At 40.3% G+C, this 21,414-nt stretch overlaps 1 protein-coding gene across 4 annotated transcripts in view; it reads left to right on the plus strand.

Annotated features, from left to right (window-relative positions):
* tws (protein phosphatase 2 regulatory subunit tws) overlaps positions 1-21,414 on the plus strand; it is a 54,696-nt gene that overhangs the window by 7,813 nt on the left and 25,469 nt on the right. Inside the window, exons 1-5 of one of the 4 annotated variants that reach the window (XM_086990070.1) lie at positions 6,166-6,533; positions 8,347-8,482; positions 8,873-9,214; positions 19,718-19,977; positions 20,520-20,659. The exons of 1 other annotated variant lie outside the window; for it this stretch is intronic. In XM_086990070.1, the coding sequence (XP_086846196.1) occupies positions 20,552-20,659 (108 nt within the window). In that variant the 5' untranslated portion in view covers positions 6,166-6,533; positions 8,347-8,482; positions 8,873-9,214; positions 19,718-19,977; positions 20,520-20,551. Of the gene's footprint in view, positions 1-6,165; positions 6,534-8,346; positions 8,483-8,872; positions 9,215-19,717; positions 19,978-20,519; positions 20,660-21,414 lie in introns of those variants that run through there. 2 more of the 4 variants (XM_086990069.1, XM_086990072.1) reach the window with 2 other exon arrangements.

The following is a 21,414-nucleotide window of genomic DNA, read 5'->3' on the forward strand; positions in this document are numbered from 1 at the left end:
ATTTTATTTAGGTCTTTTGCAGGCAGACTTTTTAAATAGGCACGGATGTATTCCGTGTGTGACTCAATTTAGTTTGCGTATCTATATACTTTTTTACGGACGATAAAACGTATCTATGGCCTGACATTGACCCTGTTTTATGAAAGGTCACTTGAATAACTACCACGAGTGGAATACGAGGCGCTGTAAAAGTCCTTGAACTCTTATTGGTTTTCTTTCGCTCGAATTGCTGAATTTCCAAAAACCAACGTACGACATAGGAACGTAGTGCCCGTAACCCCGAATATGTTCATAGTTGCAGAGTTCTGCTCAAGGCCTAATTGACAGAAATGTAAATAGCAGCAAATTATTGTAAAGAATTGATTAATTATCCAGGTTAACAAGTATATACATACAGATCTGCGTATACAAGCGCCGCGGTAACTGGGTACAGGTTGAAAGGCTCCTTAGGAGCTAAAATGGTCAGATCTATTCATGATTCTTCTGGATCTATTTGGATAGACCTAGTCCGACGTACTGGTCTTTCAGAGCAAGTGTTTTGTCAATATGACTATCGTCTATTGTGTCTATGGCATCCGATAATGGTAAAGAAGCTGCGATTAGATGGTTGATGCGAATTCAAGAGATCGTCTACAGTTTCAAAGTCAAAATAGCGAAAACGAATTTTGCCTTATTTTCAGAACCACTTAGCACGTATACGTATAACAGTAAGTATTATAGGTAAGTTATTGAACTTGACAGTAGCTACTCTGTGTTTACGATAGGCCTATAATTTAAGTATATAAATAACTAGTAACTAACTTGTTAAGAAGCGTCATATTTGGTCACTGCGTTATCCTAGTATTAGGCTAAGTTGCGATTGAAGTACATAACTTGTTATGATTGCACTGTGGTAATCGCTGAAGACTTTTGCTTGGGTAATTTAACTATAGTAAGTTAATAATATGGCAGGGACAAAAGTGAAAATCGCCGCAGTCAGCTATTAACAAAGTATAATGATAATTATCGCAGAAAACTGGCTATTTTCTGAATGTCATGATTTTTGCCGGACAAATCTAGGATTCATGTAAGATGAGAGTTACGAAGCTGATTTAAAGTAATTGTTTTTATACAGCACAAAGTAGAAGTTCAATATGCAAATGACGCTGATTAAAAGCTCCAAAATTTATTGATTAACTATGATAAATCTGTATTCGTTTTATGCCCATATCGTGGAAGTATTTCGGTGATTTGGCATTTATCCCCGAATCCCTTATTCGTGTCAACACAGGATATGTTTGTGATTCATTGTAACCCTTTGTACGAGAGCAAAAATCTAAGGCACAATAGTTTTAGGGATATACAATGAAGACACAACGTAAAAAAAACACCTTAATCAAAATTTCAATTTTGTTCTTCATTGCTTATTATGCACGTATCCTACCTTTGGAGAGATACCCCGATACACGAATCGGGTGGTCGAAAAAGCTATTGGTAGTAGGTCCTGCCCAAATCATTCGTTGGGTTTCTAATCGTTAACTATATTGCATAGAAAGTGCCGATACATAATTCTCTCCCATATACCATCATCCTGAAAGAGGTCTACTAGTTCCGTAAGGTCCACATCGGCAGATGCTATTTCCATACTATGCATGTCGTTCACTTTCTAATTATAGCAGTGAACATTATCGCGTGTTGAGAGTACCTGAATAAAACGCCGACATTCTATCTTCTCCTACTATAGGTAGGGCATAAACATAAACTGAGACCATTAGATACATATAAAATGTACGGAAAAGAAACACTTCGTGTTTGAAACAAACGACAATAGCTGGGTATTTGAATTCTGACACTAAAAATAGATCGATTCCAAATTCCAGTAGTATATAATTTCCCTAAAAAGGTGACGATTTAGATGTTTCAGCCTTATGACGCATACACTCTGATAGTAGTTATTACTCTACTCAACTTTTCGTAAATTAGTTTGGAAGATTTAGTTTGGAAAAAAACACTTACACAGGGGTCCAACGCATTTCCACTAGCAATATTACTGTATATATGGAATGTCTCGTTCTTGCCTTTGCTGCGCCCCGAATACATGGATAGCGTCCATTGCAGACGTAAACTTGTTATCTGATGCAACAATAAACCATAGATAAATGTTGTAACAGCACCAACAATGTATTGTCAACAATTGACAATATGGTCGTACTTAGGTGCGATCTGCTTATGGGAGTCGTAGCATCGTATATATATGATGAGGGTGACGCATTCATCGACTGCTCCTGGTTCTAGATGAAACCAGGTTTTTTTTCTAGGGTAAAACGACAAGCTCGTCATGGCGAGCTGAAAAGCGTCGTTCTCGGAAATTAAGCTATTATCCAATTGTTGGACAAATACCCGCTTTGCTTGAAATTGCCGGTGTATGCTATCGCCAGTTTTCGTGCGGCTTTTAGAAAATCTGAAGATAACATTCATGAGGCGAACCGGAAGTTTTCAAAAGTGTGTTTAGATTTAAAGAGCTTGAAATTACTCCCAAAGCCATCTTGGATATATATTTTCTTATGTATAATTTTACAAATAAATAACGGCCGTTTTACAGAGGGAATATCAGTTGCCAATTTGATGGTCCTAAGAAGCTTGAGCGGTTAATTTTTTTCAAGTTTTTTCCGCTTCGTTGCACTGCTTAACTTTCTAACCGTGTTTAGCTTTTGCATTTTCGGAACTTTCGACCTCTTGTTATCCCAAATTTTAATTTCATCGCTATTATCTGTATGGTGCGCATTTGAATACTGCTTTAGCAAATTCACGTTAGTATTGCTTGACGGACAATTACTATCAAAGGGCAAAGAAGAAATATTTGAAAATTATTTTTTAGTGGTTAGTCCCGAATATAAGCTGTTATCGCTGTCAATGGGGGCTATATTGGATAAACATCACTGTCAAAATATCTATTTTGTTTTAGATACAGATTTAGACACAAAACAAAAGAAACAATTCTCAATCGAGACCTATATATATATATAGCATTATTACAATAATTACCAGGGCAGACGCAATCTACTCTACTGGTAACTGGCACACCCGCAGCGTTTTCGGACGTTGGTTGAATCTTGTCAAAATAACCATGGTTCATTCTTGGTTGTAACAAGCTTTACGTTACCGATCAATTTCATTTCTAATTCGCTATTGACAACAGATCCCTTCAAGCGCCAGCTTTTCGTTCACTTTGCTAACCGTTTAGCAATAGGTCGAAGGAAATACTCAGACAGCAAGACCAAATGTATAAAAGCAACCAGGAAAGAACCGATAGATCAGAAGTCGAATCGTACGACCATACAATCGAGGATACATTAGACCTAGTGGCATTCCTTAAGGGCCTCTTTCAGGACTACTGTTGTATCTAATCGAGTCGGGCGTCTTAGCCTACATTTCCAACTCGTTCTGAGTATAATCATTGACAATCAGCGTTTGTGGCAGACGCTGGCAACTGCGTGCGTGATGTTGCATCTGTTTTTGATCCTATCAGCGCAATGCCGGTCAGTAGAGTAATGGTTTAGGGGCCATTGAGTGTCCTCGTAAAACTGGAAAATACCTTGTTGAGAATCTCATGTTCAAAAGAGACGAAGCAAGAAGGCTTACGAGCGCGTAAATTTTTATCGCTTGTCGAAACCGTGGTGGTTACCAGCAACGGTAGTACCTCCCACTCGTAGGCAAAATTGTCCTTGGAAAAGGACTTATATGCCCTACGTACTGATGATTTGTATCGCTTTTGGTGGCAGTAATTCGCCCTTCCTTTCCTTCGAGTGATCGCAACTGAGCCAACGAACCCATACGCTCGTGTACTATGTTGGTTAGCCTATGAATGCGTTAGGTGTGCGCTTTACATCCTACTGCAAAAACGGACAGAACTTTCATGAAGACCCCACTATTTTTGAGCTCGGCTGAAACTAAACATTGGCAGTAATATTGTCAATATGCAATTATTTCGTTTGATGGTATTGATACAGTCTAGAGTTGTCCTGTATAGGAAAGGTGAGGTAAAGGAATTAGATGAAACGATAATGATGACGATGTGGTCAGATCCCTTCGAATCTATGAGGAGAAAAACGTATAACCCGTGAATGAATGTCTCGTATGGTGCGAATTGCATCTCCTACGTTTAAAAGTAGGTTTCTAAGCCGCATTTTCCTTCAAGTTAGAAAACAAACAAGTTCATGAAGCACGTCTAATGTACTTAACTACCACAAAAATCATAGCTGGAACTAACTAATCTGTCAATATTTGCCAGTAATTGGTACTAAAAACCGTGATGTCTCCACTTCGATTTTCGTCCCAAATTTACCACTTTATCGCATGTTGCGTTTTCCGCTGTTTCAGGTCGCTTTCCGTCGATCATCATCGTTATTACTGTCCACACAAAGTCACCGCTATAGTCGCAATTTTTACCAGTAGCAGCAGCGGACGAAGCTACGAATAAAATAGGCAAAACATAACGGTAACCTCTAGCTAACGCCATCAAAATACAGTACCTACAATAAACGACTATTATCGAAAGCAATGCTCGGGCCGCCAGCTCAATCGGTAAGTCGAGCGGCTCTGATGAAGGGAGTTTCTGGATCTACCGCATATCCGTCCTAGAGTTATGATGTATGGAACTGAGGTTAATTAAACTAAGCTAGGCGTCGATACGTTAGCTAAGGCGCGTGCATCCATTTCTGCCTCGTCTGTCACCTAGGTTAGGCTACAAAGCAGTCGTATCAATCGTGGGATGGCGGGATAGGAACCGGGCCCCAGCTAACAGTTTCCTATTTTTACCACCGCCGCCACACAGTATACTACCAGCTCTTTGCTAAGATTTACTGCGCCATCGTAAGCAGCCGCTGACGAACGGCCGCAACGCCGTGCCCCTTTGGGCCCATCGGATACGATGCATTGTGACAGGACTGAACGGTCAGATCACGCACGAACTCATACCCAGCAGATACAAAGTTCTGGTCGCAACAACAGCAAGTACGGACAAAGCGGAACACGCCATCGTTGGCCACCATTAATGCGATGAATGGCAGTGAGCGGGACGCTGACTGATCGTATATTATTCGTTTCCAAATCTCTGATTCCCGATAATTGTCATCGCCGAGATTAGCGGCCTTCCTTGGCAGGGAAATGTGCGATAATTATGATCCTTGGTGGTGGATTTTTATTGCGCACGGTTATGAGCGAACTGTCGTATTGGCTATTTATCGAAACAGATCAACAAGGGGTGACTCAAAGCTATCCTAGCATTATTATCGCATATATAGAAACCAATGTGACTGAGTATGGCTGATATTTGAAGTGCGTTATTATATTAAATTCTCTATTGGCCTTAAGAAGCTTTCCAAAGATTGCATAAGCTTGTATCGAGATGTGTTTTGTTTCGCACCACAACGACCACTGAATTTGGCGAGCTCTTTGCTTCTCACCCACGTCGTACGCAATCATTCCGTGATATCCGTCTATCCATTTCTATTACGAATACGTCAACGTTATGGTGACATCGTAAAAAACTTGACTTTTACCTCCGGTTCCATATTAGCAAAGAATCATTACGTTCCAATAAAAACCGAGGATTGACTAGAGCCATTTTCTAAATCTAAACCACTTTACGTGTCGATGAGTGCAGTATACAAACACTTGCTCAAAAACACAACAAACGTTGCTACGATCATGCCATTCTAAGAATAGCTTAATAAGCTGCTATTTACAGCACAAGTGAGATCGCTCTATTTTGAGCTTTGTTTTGTTCATCAGTTGCAGGAGTATTAATAAAAACTCGATTCTCGTTTCCCTACCCATTCATATTAGAAGATTAGCTAGAACGCTTTGACATAGGCAATCGTCGAATTTTTGTATATACGTGTAACTATAACTAGGTCGCCTACGTATTTTGTGAACACCACTTGTTGACTACATGTACCTCTTAAACAGCTAATTTTTATCGCCTCAGTGCCCACGCAAATATGGCACCGATATGTTATTTACTTTATTGCGTACTCGAGTCTGCCTGTCTCTCCACTGAAAAGCGTAGATGTACCGATACATGGCTTTAAAGTCTTAGAGGCCTACAGTCACGCAGAGATACGCGCGTACTCAATGGCAGGGCTTCTTATTGCAGTAATGCATCTGCTCTTGTTTCCGTTTCAGGAGCGATATCTTATTGCATATTTGGCCATCCCGCAAAAAGACCACCATTACGACCAACAGCGGCAACAGAAGCCCTAGAAGGCATCTCCTTAGCCCTGCTCCCCCCTTCCCATTGGCGAAAGATGCCGTTGCAATTCGCTGACGCAAACGACTTAGTGTTTGCTCTTGCTCGATCCTATGCCGTTGTCGATGCAGACGTTGTTAATATAGTTAAGTTGACAGGGTCGCGAAGAAAGTCGTGTTTAACGATCTCTGGCGTGAATAACGCACACCTGGAGGTCGTAAAACGATGGCCAATGCGACTCATCGTTGTGACATCCTCATCGTCGTCTCTGGGTAAACTGGCCTAAGACTAAAACGACTATTGCGTAAGTATTCATAACACCACCGAGTATTTTTATCAGGCATCTGGAAAATAAAGTGAACCGTTTAATGGTAGCGTAGCAGCAACTTTTGGTGCTGCTGCTGTTCGCCTATCCGCTCTGATAGGGGCTTCAAACGTCGTTGTTCTTCGACTGTGGTGTGGGGGGTCTCACTAGTGGGAACTGCATTTTTGTGGAAAAAGAAATACTCAGAATGAAGATTGAGAATCACATATTATACATGCGTTGCACACGAATGGAGGAATGCTCACACTATCTCTGCATAGTTCGTACAGCTGCATACAGCGTAGGGCGCATCATTGACCACCACGCTCAAAGCATGTGTGACGGTGTTCGGGTTAGGATGTTGCGTGAAGATTTCTCCAGTGCCCATATACTCCATGCGGCCGTGCGCCGCCATGCTTATTGCTGCTGCTACTGCCGTCAGCACCGAGTGAGCGTTTGGCTATTCTCTTCTACAGGCGGTGGCTATCGTCGTCTGTGCGCAGTAGAACAAAATTCTGGCCGCAAGCAAACAGGGTGATTTGTTGGCCAAAGTATGTCGGCCTGCTTTGTCTACGGTCTGTGGCATGACAAGCGAATGTGGGCTGTTGCTTGACGATGAAGAAAATAAAAGCTTCAAGAATGTCAAGCTAAGCTTGTCGTTTTACATTTCTCAACTCAGTCTCGTAGACGACTTCGTGCCTGATACCTTATCGACTTGGCTTGATGTTAAATGTAATGCTTGAATGCTTCTTTCAGTAGTGTGTTATAATACAGTGCAAACAACGACCTAAGATGAATGTTTGTCTTGCTAATCAGATGAGTTAAAACTGAAAATTAAAAGGTCATGTATTAAAGAGCACCTAAAAGGTAAACAGTTGCTGGTAACAACAAAGGCAGGCTTGCGGACATACTTCACTCCGTGACCTCATGTCTATACAGACACAAATGGCATTGGCATTTAATTTTTGAGTAATAAATATTTATGCTGATGAAAGTGAACTTTTTTTGTCCTTGTATGTAACAATATGCTACCTGCGATAAAGTTTTTACTTACAATTTAACTTAGCCACCATTATACGTATCCTGCTTGCTCTGCTATCAATAACACGCTTCCAGCTGCTTCCCATTCTGGTTTTCCTACGATTCTCAAATTCGTACATCTTTTGTTCCGTTGATTAACTACCGGGTTATCAGTTCGGCAGTAATTTTTGCTAATATTAGTACATACTGTAATAGGAATAATGGAGTTTCCTGATAGTTCACGAATCAAGTCCATGAATTCACCAGATGAGAGAGCTGTTACCATAAAAAATGAAAAAATTCCAGCGAACGGCTTTGAAGCGATGCACGAAACGGCGCTCGGCCAACGAAGGGCGCAAGAATGATACATCATCCCTAGCATGCTAATGGTAGTACACCTTATTATGAAACGCTATTTCTATTCTATCTGTATCCTACATGTGTATTACTGCTCATGGCATCTGCTGCTCTGTTTGATAATGAGGTTCGTTTTCCAGCAAAGGTTTTTGGTAAGTATCTATGAAAAAGTTACGAGGAAGTTGTGAGGACGGTGGGACGGCGAAGACGCTACTAAACTTCTTGAGAAGTTTTTCCTCGAACAAAATAACGAAATTCCTTTAATTTTTGGTAATATTGAATGTTTTTAAAGTGAAGCAGTTCAATCTGTGCCTCTAATCTAAACTGGTGCAAAAAAGTTCAGGTAAGCATGGTCTTCTACGTAACGGTGTCATACTAAATACAACTAAAATTGATCCTTTGGCTACAAATGGCGGAATATGACGTCGGCTGACAGCTCAAGTGGCGGAGGGTGACGTTTCGTGAATAGAATCAATACGTCGGTTACGTCGCACGGCAAACAGTTCACACTAACAGTAAACAGCTGTCTTGTTGGATTGCAAACGTACACCAGGACGAGCGTATCAGCCCAGGTGAGGTCGAAAGTTAAGCTCGGATAGGTCGACTCCAGTCAAAATCTGTCCTTACGTAATATATAGCTTCTGTATTGAGGAAAATCACGCGCTAACACTTTCAATTAGCAATTATTTACACCATTTAAAAGAAATGTTTCATTTAGTATTTGCCGAACTTCTTTCAATTGGTTCAACCTAGCTAGCCCAATAGACGTGAAAGATCACGATCGAATAGGTTTTCGGTGTTACGCGCTAATAAACAAGTGGCAAGTTCGAACAAGTTCCCATATCTGTTCCTATACACCGACAACAACACGTGTTTAGCAAATGTACAAACGAATGTTGCCAAAAAAAAAGTAAACGAAAAAAGATTCTTGTGTAATATCAGCAAATAAGCATTTATAGTAGTTTTTGCGGAGCTTCTTATTCAGCAGCCAGACGAGCAACTCATCTATACGTCTTCCCTCTCGGTTCCTGTGAGGCCGGACCGACGTCGACGTGTTATCGAACTGATGACTTAAAAATAGAAGGAAATGGAAACCCGAGCATGTGGCTAGACTGGAAGGGGTTAGGCTGCGAACATTCGTTGAGAATGGAGAAGCTGAGGAATTGGCGGAGTGCAACCGGTGCGTCTTCCGGGAAAAAATGACGGGAATCTCGTCATCTCCATTGTTTGTGGCCGCTGTCAACTAAACCGATGAAAAATTTTGTTCAAAAAATGGAAGAAGCGCTACTGCGTATAGATGATGTGTAAGTATGACTCAAAACGCAGGAGTTCAGTAAATCGCCGGTAGCAATTATCATTCTACGAAAACATATCGATGCTGATGGAATTGACATGCGGTTGCGGGTTCGCACGGTAGAAACAGGCGCTGATGTCAGCTACCGCAGAAGTACAAAAAGTGCGAGGTTGAAAGACCTATATGTAAAAATAAGGAGACTATAACCCTGTTGGAGTTTGCAATGGCCTATGGCCATTGCAAACTCCAACAGTTATCGCTTCACCAGAAGAAATCATATATGCGTCGCATGTATTATACAAGCAAATTGGCAAGGCCAGACATCTGACAGGGTTTAGCGAAACACGAAATTTTGCACCGATCTGGATTACTGACACAATTTACCGTTCCTATGTTACTAGCTTGCATAAATACAGAAGTAGTGTACCTATACGAATGCGTCTACAGAAGTAATCTCCTATGAAATATAGATATAGACGCCGCTCGGTCGAAGGCAATCCATCTTGCTGTTACCCGAAGATGAAAAAGGACTGTAGCTTAGCTTGATCTTGCATAGACGACACGCATAGTATAAACCTGAAAACAGCTCTTAACCTACTTTATTCTCTTTGTAAAATTCAATGAATATTTACAAAATACCTTAAAGTGCATTTACTCTTCGGTTACTCGTCACTCTGTCCCGTGCCGTTACACGAAAAGATGGAAGGACAAGAAGGAAACATTGCAAGTGGCTAAAAAATGAAGAGCGATCACCCCATGTAGCTGTACCGTTGACCAGTGCAAGAGTCGTTGCCTCGAATGCGGACGATGAAATATTATCACAAAAACACTTAAAGAAGTTTTTTTTTTTTAAGTCTAAGGTTCGTTTCTACTGACTGCATAAATTTTACATTTTGAAATACTGTCCTGAAATTATAATGCACAAGTAACAAAATTTTAAATTCATTCAAAAAATCGACAATAATTATTTCTCCTAGTTATAATAATGAGCAGTTTATAGCTGTTTGCATAAAAATCTTCGTAGTAGATAACGTGCTATACCTGTAATGCAATTTTATTTTCAACTACATGTTAGTCAAGAAGTGGCCGATGACCAATTTGTGTGTCCCTCCATGATCCGATAATAAAGTCTATAAAATTCGTCTGAGCATATTCGACTCTCTGCTAGAGTACGGATGCAAAATGCCATTACTTACGCTAGGCTTAGCGTCCTACTTTCTACAATTACCTTTCGTGAACATGTTGGAGGTAATTTCTAGAGATCTATTTTTAGAGATTTAGAGCAAACGATTCTCAGGTTGTACCGCGCTCGTGCCATGGACCTTTGCCATTTACCGAGTCACGCATACGCGCCGAACATACAAAAGTTCTTATCTCTACAGGAAGCAAACAAACCGAGCAAAGCTTCGATGAGCTATTAATTTGTCAGACAGTGCGAAGCTTTATCACAAGTGGCTTAGAATTTATATATGGTGTGTACAGTCGACGGAAGAATATAATTGCACAGCTTAAAGACGCAATACGTATCTACGCAGGCAATTGTTTTTACATTTTGAACGAATGTACGAAACGTGTGCTCAGACGCAACAATGAAAAGAATCAATCGAGTATACCGAAATGGCCATAGATGCTGTCAAATTTCCTTTAGCAGAATGTGCATAGGCCACTTAGGCGCCTAGAGGTTGTATATAGGCCAAGACTATAGATAACGCATCTGTCCTACGATCCGGTTTTTGCCGTCGTTGGAATAGCTGTTTTATGTAGCCAAGCTTGTCAGGCATCGCATACGCGTGCTGATTGTACAGCCATACCTGTTACGTGAAATCAATCGACAGATGCTTGCTACTACAGAATCAAGGCTTCGCTGCCCAGATCTCCTTCCTCGACCGTTCGTACGATTCGTTTTCTAAGATTCCTAGAGGCTGACCTTTCGAATAGTGTCGTCTGAATCTTGTAGCTTGATCTGATAACGACCTTGATCTGAGAAATAGGAGTTGAAATTCCTCGCGGTGTCCTTTGCTAGACCTTTATTTACAATTGCAAGAAATTAAGATACAGTCGTTTAAAGTTCGTGCTGAGAGATCTTTCATTATAAGGTCACAGGAAGTTAGATGTTCGCCACTTGGACATAACGGGATGTAGCTCTGATGTAATACATTTTCTAACCATTCCTAAAATCGTCATTATTATTACTAGTTCAACTCGATAACCTAAATACTGCATTGGCTTTCGCATCGGCTAATACTTAAGTAATGTTACAATTTATTACAATAACAGCAATTGTAAAATGCTGGGAAAAGCTTAGATGTCACAAGCGGCCTTTACGCTTTGGTCGGTAGCTTTCTCAGCGATTCGCAAGCAGGACGAGGGTCTCGGTTCGTGAGATTTGTAACACCGACCGTCCAGATCTAAGGTACGAAGCAGATCGTATCGCAGAAAGAGCCGGTTTAGGAAAGTTGGAACGCTTAGGCGCAGGTTCAGTGAAAAATAATAGAAGCCAAGATCGGATTTAGAAACTAGCGTTTAAAGCCAAAGCTTACGATCGCAGCGATCCTCAGACAACTCTACATAATGGTACTGTTTTTTTGTTATTTTAAGGGCAGAAGCAGTGGTTACATCTGTCACCAATATAGGCCATTATCGTAACGGTAAACACGACGAAGTTTACATGTGGCTTTGAGGGAATTGTAGCGATACTTGCGTTTTTATTTATTGGTACACTGCATCCGCTGGGGACATGATACGGAAAGTTCGGCTTTTGACAATCCTACAGGAAACTCTTGTTGGTTCTCTTATAGAGGGCAATTGTTTGTTGGCTAATGGTTTAGGTGGCACCGAGGCTGGTATCAAAGTCAGTCTTGCTAAGGTATGTGTTCGAATCCGAAGACTTGCAAAAGACAGTTTTAAGGGCATCTGATTCTCAAGAAGGTATCTCCACAAGATGGAAAAGACAAGAAAGAAAAAAAAGCCGATGGGGTGGCACCTACAGGGGCCGGCATCTACGACCCCGAGGCCGAACGTGCACGCCTTAGGGCTTTCGAGTACTGTGTAAAAGGGACAACAAAGTTGGAATCTTAGAAGCCCTCCAATTTGAGAGCTGGCCACAAAAAAAAACAACGTTTTTGAGCGTCCAAAGTATGCGGTCCATTTGCTACTTTATTTTTTTTGGATAATTTTGCACAGTTCTATTTAAGGTCCAATTCAATATGTCAAGGTGGACTATCTATAATCAATGGAAACTTAAATTACAGTACATATGGAAAATAACAAACTTAATGCAACCGACTGAGCCATTTTGTCAAAGCAAATTTGTCATGTTCGACAAGAATATGCTATCTGCCATTGTGGACTCAGAATGAATCCTTTTTATCTCAAACTACCGTTCATACGACTTCATCATGTTAAAATTTTAGGAGCGGGAATAATGACTTATACCTCTTCAGCGTTCCCAGACCATTATAATCACTGGTTATTATGCATCATCTTTTTGACAATGATAATAGTGACGTCCAGGAGAGGGGCATCTGGGCGTTTTTGATACTAATCGACAGTGACAATTATTACGAATCACTCTGACTAATATCGTGTTCAGATAATGACACTCGCTCCCTTTTTTGATTTTTTTATGATTTGTCCACGGTTCGAAATGCTACACTGCAGTAGGAAATAAGGGAAACGACCAGGAAGTCGTTTAAGGCTTCGGCGTAGAGTAATTAAGCCGACAGATTTGAACAGCTGATACCGTTGTTACTCTTAGCAACAATGGCGAGCCGCTGTAACTATACAGTTACAACCTCGCTAATCAAGTGGTTATAAGATATGGAGAAAAGCGTCGTAATTCAGGTTTTTTATGTCAACCGTCAATTCGTCGGTTCTGGCCTTTCTCAATACAAAAGAAGTACAATTGCCAATCAAATATTTCAGTGTACTTTAAAGAACAGATGATTTCCGTTTATTAATATCGTCCATGTAAATTTATTTATTAATCCTAACTTCAGTATAGATTACTGGTATAGAACGATACAGCTATAGATGCGCTGACAAACAAGACACAGCAGTCGGTCATCAACAAGTTGTTTCCTTATGTTACTTTTTGCAGAAAGGCAAAACAGGCTGACCGTGTAACAGATCATACAGGCTTGGGCAGACAGACGCATCTTTGCTGTGTCTCAGGTTCTCGGCCTAGGTTGCCATACTTAGACCTATTCGAATGCCTACCTCAACGACTACAGGCGCAGGCTCGCATTGTTACAAACAGCAGAGGACATCGAATACGGTTGTCGCGGCCGCTTTTTTGCGCGGAAGATTTGAGCGCAAAACTACACTGTGGGTAGCACGAACTAAAGAAGCTATCGCAGCATAACAGCTACCTGTTTGGTGGCCTTCGGGTGCTGTTGTTGTGGAAAAGTTCGCAACGACCAAATCTACCGGCTCTGTCCGTTAAACTACAACAAAAGAGTTTTTGTAGCGCAAATTTGCCCGGTGTATCGTTTTGTGACGCGATGGCGTCTAACATTACGCAGCCAGAGAAATAATAGGCAACGGGCCATGCAATATATCTCGCAATTGGTCTTCATTTACGGAAGTGGGCTTCGTTTGTGATCGTTTGCAGACACGCTATCACCCACCCGCCCCCCACGCGACTGTGGCCGGCATCATAGAAGCAAAATACGTGCAATACGTACAGATAATGTAATTTACAATCGCGGCTATTGTTACAGCAGTAGAGATGACTGCAAAAAATACAACAGTGACACGCAACCGAAACTACGCGAACTACTTTCCGAGACAATCATTTATTTTACTGACCCTATTATTCATGGTATAACAGATAAGGAATTTATGACTGTCTACGTATACTGTAATCACCCATCTTATACGCCAAGAGTCCGATATCTAAAGAGTAATATTTTCTCCGGGTATTCGGAGACAGCAGGTGAAGTCGGAAGTAGCGGAACTGCACTTCAGTTATCGATAGTGGCGACAATTTCAAAGAAAAGATCGCGATGGATGTGCTGCCTACTTTGGGCAGATGGGAATTTGGGCAGATTTTATACACATCTAATTCATGCATATGGTCGTCTGTAAGCTATTGAGGGGCAGGTAAATTGTCGAGTGCTTGTACGACGCCTCTAAGGAATAACGCTGTCTAACTATCCATTAAAATAAATGGTCAACGAGCGGTTATCAAAATTAACGAAATAAACGCTTTACGTCGTAGTTTTGCTACGTTACAAAATAAGCAAATAGTTACGCGTCTTCATTAACGATCAGATATGTTTCTTATCGGCAGAATAGAAATGGAGATATCATATATTGTAAAATATGAGTTTAAATTAAACTTTTTCGCGGGTTTCTCTGCGAGTCTCAGACAAATTAGATAAAATTATAACTTTTAATTTGCCTTTATTAATATAATCGAACTACCGTAACGTGGCCAAAGCGATCTTCAGAATATGCTCGCTTCTCCTTCCATTGCATTTATTTTTCCAGCGGCTCAGCGAGTGTAGCTGCTAACACATGTTCCGCTTAGCCATCGAAGCTTCATGGGTAGCTCGAACCTATTCGAGCCCTGATGTACATCGAGTGGGTTCAATGTAGCAGTGACTGAAGTATGCTGGCTAAGATACAATGGTGAGATTTTTTCCCTTTACTTGACTTACTACAATAGTCAGTGTTGCTAGCGCCATACCTATCATTCGCTATCATCCACCCCAGTTACTTTTTCATGCCGTTCACTGACTGGATCACGAAAGTATACAAGAGCACTGGATAAAGTGACATTACTTCTTTCTGGTCACTCACAGACTAGAAGCCACACCGCTTGGACAAATGTCACATAGGGTCACGCAGGCTAAATCGGCGCTCGCGTGATCCACAGTGACATCACTTTTCGTTAGCATTTATTATTTTTCATAGCACTCAAACCGTTACGCATCGAATGCACTTATGACATAGCACTTCTACTAGAAAAACATGTTGGCCAGCCCGAATACCAGCATGTCCGTTGCCAACACGGACGATTAAACCCAGCACCCTGTTGTATCTAAACAGCACTTCGCCCATGTTCAACGCTATGTAGTTTACTTGCCTCACTGAGGTTTTCAGTACTTCGGATTTCAAAGACATGAGGTTGAAAGGTAAGAACGCTACTCGTCACCAAATTCACTGCTGACCGCGTGCCTTAACGCAATATTTCAAGTAAAAACGATGACAGTCAGTAAGTAACGATGTTCAAATCATAGTTCGTGACCACGATTGGCAACATGGCTAGAATACCTGGGCTGCGAAAGTAAGTGTTCGTAATCCCACAGATAACCGGATTACACAGACCCTAATCAAGCCGAGATGTATTATAGCTGAATCATTATGCCCCGTTTCATCGCGCTCGTGAACGTAGCGTTTAATTTTCCTTCGACATGAACCACATCTAATCTAGCTTAGAAAGAATAACATCAATTTTCCGTATTTTTCGTGTTTAGACGTCTTGTGTTGTACAAAAAGCGGCTCTAGAAGACAAGTTGCTGTTTATTAGTTATTAGATGTAACAACTGCACCTTTTGCTCAAATTTCAGCGTCGAGCAAAGAAGGTAGTTTAAATAAGAAGGAAAGAAAAATGGTCTAAATCTGAAGAAAAGATTAACAATCTACAACCGTAATTTTCACTCCGATTGCAAGGTCACAAATGAAATGCAACTTTAATCACTGCATTCAATAGAACTGTGATAAATGCAGGTTGATGGCTACCATCACAATATCTGAGTAGGAAAGTTAAATTCTGACAGTCCAAGCTACAGCTAAAGTTGCTGTGTCTTCCGTTTTTAGAAACTGCTCACTTCAGAAAAGTATGAAATTCGCACAAATTCGAGCATTTCTCGTCCTATTCGAGACGATCGTATCGGAAGCGGCAGGACATAAATCGAAACAACTACGGTCCACGCCGATAACAGTCTAGTAACGACATTCGTATCACAACCAGACCTTACGGTCGACAGTGCGTTCAGGTATCAGCCAGGTTGTAGTCAACTCTCAGTCATTTAAAGATTTTGAACCCACGAGTATTGAAACAAGGGCCGAAGGACATATACAACATCGACGGTAAACATGCACCGAGGCAAATTGTCGAGGTTACTAACGCTAGGAAAAGGGGAATTTCAAAACAAACTTGGGTACCCTAAACAAAAGTACAATAACAAAGGAAATACACACAAGTAAATATTATTGGTATGCTTAGGACGCGCCTTATTTACAGGACAACAAATCGAAGGCTATACAACATCGAAAGATCGAATCTGAAAAGATAAGAGCGTCAGCATTACTACCTAAGTCGAAGCTGAACTTCGCGTCAGACAAGCATTTTTTATAGTTATAAGCAAAACTCTCAAAACAGGACACTTCGGAAGAAAAGAATTTTGGGAAATATAGTCCTTGATTGAGATAGAGTTGGTTACCTGAACCAAGTCAACCATAATTCGCAGCAACATAGAAACAAAAGCAAAAATCGAAAACGATGAGCACATCCTTCCGATTTTCAGGATTATCAAAACTTTTCTATGTATAGAATTGTGGCTGTGCTACACTTAGTAGAACGAACGGTGCAAAACACTTGTTCTCTTATTCGACACGAACTTTCATTATCTTGAAAAAATGTTTCAGGGGCTTTATTGGCCTGAAATACCTAGAAGCTGCTACTGATATATACTTCACTTTTATGATGTACGCGCGTACTCCGTCACAATTCAAGCGGCATAAAACTATCTGAAAATCAGCAAAAGCTCAACTAGAAAACTATACAAGAAAATATACGCAATCGGTCATCATCAAACGAAGTGAAGCTCCAATACAAGATTGTCAGTATAAAGAACATATCGTTGAAAAATTTTTAGCTGACCTGGGAATACAATAATCATAGATAGAAATAATAATATACATCATAAGCCCCTGTAAAACAACAACTATATATGTATATATATATATATATATGACTATATTCATAAAATAAAAAAAGTGCTGTATATGGTAATCTCATCGCCGATACATCTAAATCTGGTACTCCGAAATTTGTGCAATTACATGTAGTTCTAAAATATAAATAGAACCTCTACGATTCACTCTATTCATCTGTGTTGCGAGATAGTGGGTAATCAATATGACCACACAACATATATGCTTAAATAAAAAATGATTTCATATTTATAATCATCAAAAGACACTGGTGTCTCTTACCGTGAAGATATATATATATATATATATATTATTAATCCTATTATATATTTAATTATATAATTCTATATACTATGCTATCTATTATATAATTAAGCAATGCGCGCGTGTATGCATATATACAGTATTTGATAAGTGAGCAAGCACACAATAAATTATCGTATTGCAAGCCCCTCTCTAAGAGCTCAAATGGCTGAACAGCAAGCGAAGTAGTCGCGACCTTTTTACTTCGCAGTTATGTAGGTGGTAAAGACAACTTACGCACGCGTTATCTTGCGCCATTGGTAAGTAGCTACGCTGAATTGGATTTTAATGCTATTGCTTTCTGAGACAAGTTAACGCAGAGTAACGCAAGAGTGTTTTTAATTAGTGTGTCAGATGGCTTGGTTTCAACAAAAAATCAGATCAGTCTGTTATCGTGTTATGTAGAGCCATCAGCTGGCCATTCGACTCATACTTTTGAATAAGTAGGGGCTATTAAAGATTATATTTGCCTTAGACGCAATGCGCAGCACTTAAATTTTCCCACATTTGTTGCTGTTCTTACGTAACTAGATTGCCCGCTGCTTGGAACAGAATTAATCATTGCCTTATACTAGAGATAGACTATATCTGTGACAGATATTCGTTCTGCTGTGGCAAACGTACATGCATATATCTGACATCCACAATAATATATGAACTTCATTGCTCTATAATGTCGCGCAACTTGGTCCGAAACATCGATGCTCGGCCAATACCGCGGCCTCCGACGGCCCTCAGGTGCTGAGTGCATTTCACCCCGAGCGAGCTATGGTTAGTCAATCGACTGGAAAGTTAAAAGCATATGTCGTTAGCTAAATACGGAAACTGTGTGTTCGGCTCGTTTGTTTTCCGATATCGGATATTATTTTAGTCCAAACGTGGCCTAGAAAGCATTCGTCTTCAAGCAGCAAAGGCTTTGGCTGTTTATAGACAGAAACCGTACCCTGTTTTATTAGTTACACATCAGCCAAACAATAGTCTGCAATCTGCCGATGTGTGAAGAATATGTGAAGAAATTTAGACAAACGTTCAACTATATAGAATATATATTACGTCTAGGAACAAATGTTATTCAATTTTGCTTTTCATAGCCTTTTTACTTTGACCTGTTTAGTGCTGATTTGCGTACAGGGTTCCCTCGAAGGTGCCCCCTCTTCCTTTAGTTGGTAAGACCGTTGCAATTTTGTTGTGCAATGCACAGAACTTAATGTTGAGCTCAGAGAACAAAAATAAAAAGTCCAGATGAACAATGGGTTTTCGACCAAGAAGCACGTAGCCACAATGGTAGTTTTTTTTTCGTGCAGAACTATCACTGGTGATGAAAAATAACCTCTATGTCGACATAAAACAGAGGAAGAAATAAGTAGCTCTGGCTGATACGTCTAAGCCCAGGGTTTGGCTTACTTCTATTTCAAAAAGGTAATTTGCATTTAGTGAGATTGGAGATGCCTTACGCACTGAAAAACGCCTTTAAAGAACAAGACGGTCAACAAGGACCTGAATATGGCCTGATTGCATCGAGTGAATAAGGCAACCCAAGGTCCCACAAACCCAAAACGAAACATGCTTCTCCATGAAAATGCCAGGTTGCACATGGCAAAAACTGTTAAGGGCGTCCCTCAACAGGTTGAATTGCTTCTTTTGATGACAAATGATGAGGATCACCTTTTCCAATCAGTGGCCAATAAGCTTCATAATTGTATACGTCGCAGTAAAAATTCACATAAAAACTTGAAAATTCCTTGTTTGAACGAATCAATTAGGGAATGGAAGAGGCGGTGGAGGGTGACGGCGAAGATATAATGAATTTGTTACTAGAACTTGGGTGATACGTTGTATTTAATATTTGTTAAAAATTCCTCATTTGCTAGCCGTATGTTACGAAAGAGGATGGTAAGCAGACTGAAATAACGAATTTTTTTATTCGTTATTTCAGTTATTTAAACTACGCAAATATAGCTTATCATCTTCAGTTCAACACTTAAATATACAGTATAATGAAATTTACAAGCGACGTAAAATCGTGCGATTTCTTTCGTTGTTGTTTCGTAGAGCTCACTAATCGAATGCTCTATTCTGTTCGACCGTATATCAGCTGGTTTGATTTTTGAAATCTCAGTGGCATGTACACGTACATACTTTAGAGATCCAGGCTGAAAGCTATTATTGCTTTCAACTACGTAGATAAAGCTATTTAGCATTATTGCAATGCAGAAATATGTAACTTTTGTAGACCACTGTAATAGTTTTCACCGTTGTTTTCCAGTTTTCACGCAGCTCAAATGACCTTACTTACGTTCAGAGGCAAAATGGCTTAGATTGATCCCAGCATTGGACCCGAGCATGACCGTCAAACAGATGGACCTTTACGATCTCCAAGCCCATGGTAATCTCTAGCCAGCTATAGTCACTTGGTGAGACCGCTGCATAAAGCCTAACCGAAACGAGCTCCCTAGCTCAGAAGCCTATAGCTATTATTCGCCATGGCACAACCTTGCAGCGCAACGCTGTCCAAATACCGCAAAAGTGAGCAAAAGTTCGTGGTTCTATATGTGGCTAATGGCTGATGCGTTTGCAGAATGTTACAAACACCCCGTATGCATAAATAGAATTTGATTGATCATGTGGGTTTTATTCAATAATAATAAAAAGAAAGGTCACCACTAATTGTTGAAACAAATCCACAGGAATCCAAATGTGGAAAAAAGCTATATATGAGCTTCTCCTTCTTTGTTTGCACAGTTGTATACTACAAATTGCAAGAACATCGCTGAGCAGTCACGATCACGGTGGGATCGCTACTTGTGCCCTAGTATATAACTAAGGATTGCTACCCCATTTTTGCAACCCGATTTATTTCCTATAATTTCACAGAGAGAATTTAGCAGTTAATAATTGACTAACTTCTAAGGGGCGCAAGAAGCTCTAGCAGCAAATGATCCCAGCGGAGCCAAAATATATGAAGAAAAGAGGAGAAAAAGATGCCTCTATTCACTATAGAATGACATTCGTAGTTTATATATATATATATATATATATATATATATATTATTTTGCTTTCATTTCAGGTGCTGTATCTAACTGTCCGAGTTAAATAGAAATGGATCTCGGTCTGGTGACATCTCAGCCTCGAGTGCTATCTTCGATGATTTCTGCAATCAAGAATTCCTCAAAAAACAGTGGGCCTTTACTACCCACAATGCCCAAGGTACAGAAAGAAAACAGGGTGCACCTATGCTGTCGGTCACTTAATGGCATGGCTGATAACGTTGATCGCCCCTCCATAACCGAAATAGTGGTTACTCCATACCAAACAAGATCATCTAGCAAACATTGCTTGAAAAAGAAATACTAAAATAAACACAATGCGTACTCACATTGATAATGAAACCACTAACAGCTTTAGAAGTGGCCATACTCGCTTTGGCTACAAAAGAGGCGCGCCACTTTCCTGACGGGCCTATATCATGCTTGTAGACAGAATCAATGACGCTTACAATATATCATCACAAAATTCAGCCGATTACATACACAAGTAATGATTATCACAATAGTAATAATCATAATAGAAATAATTTTTATGCGATTAACGTAAGATGTACGCCGAACCCTGCGTCCGTCGTTGTCCTGTGACCGATCATTGCTAGCTGACATCGATGCATTTTAAGGCGTTCTACTTGCATGCCGTTGTGACCTACGTAGAATGTTTTGCAATTTTTGAATTGTTTTTTGAACAATTTGCATTTTGGTAAATATTGTTGTAGTGAAATATTGCATGGATAATGATAATCCGCCAGGGTTTGGCCGCGTACATCGGTAAGGTTACTTTAATTGAGCTGAACTTTTCTACCGATCACCAAGCAGTACTCGTTCTGGAAATCCGCAGGTTGCACTGCATTTCAATATTAGATCTGAATACAAGCTCGACAACAGATGATCAAAAGCTCTAACAGATTTATATAT

The sequence above is a fragment of the Varroa destructor genome, unplaced genomic scaffold (assembly GCF_002443255.2).
Source record: "Varroa destructor unplaced genomic scaffold, Vdes_3.0 BEIS01000005.1, whole genome shotgun sequence".
Lineage (NCBI taxonomy): Eukaryota > Metazoa > Arthropoda > Arachnida > Mesostigmata > Varroidae > Varroa > Varroa destructor.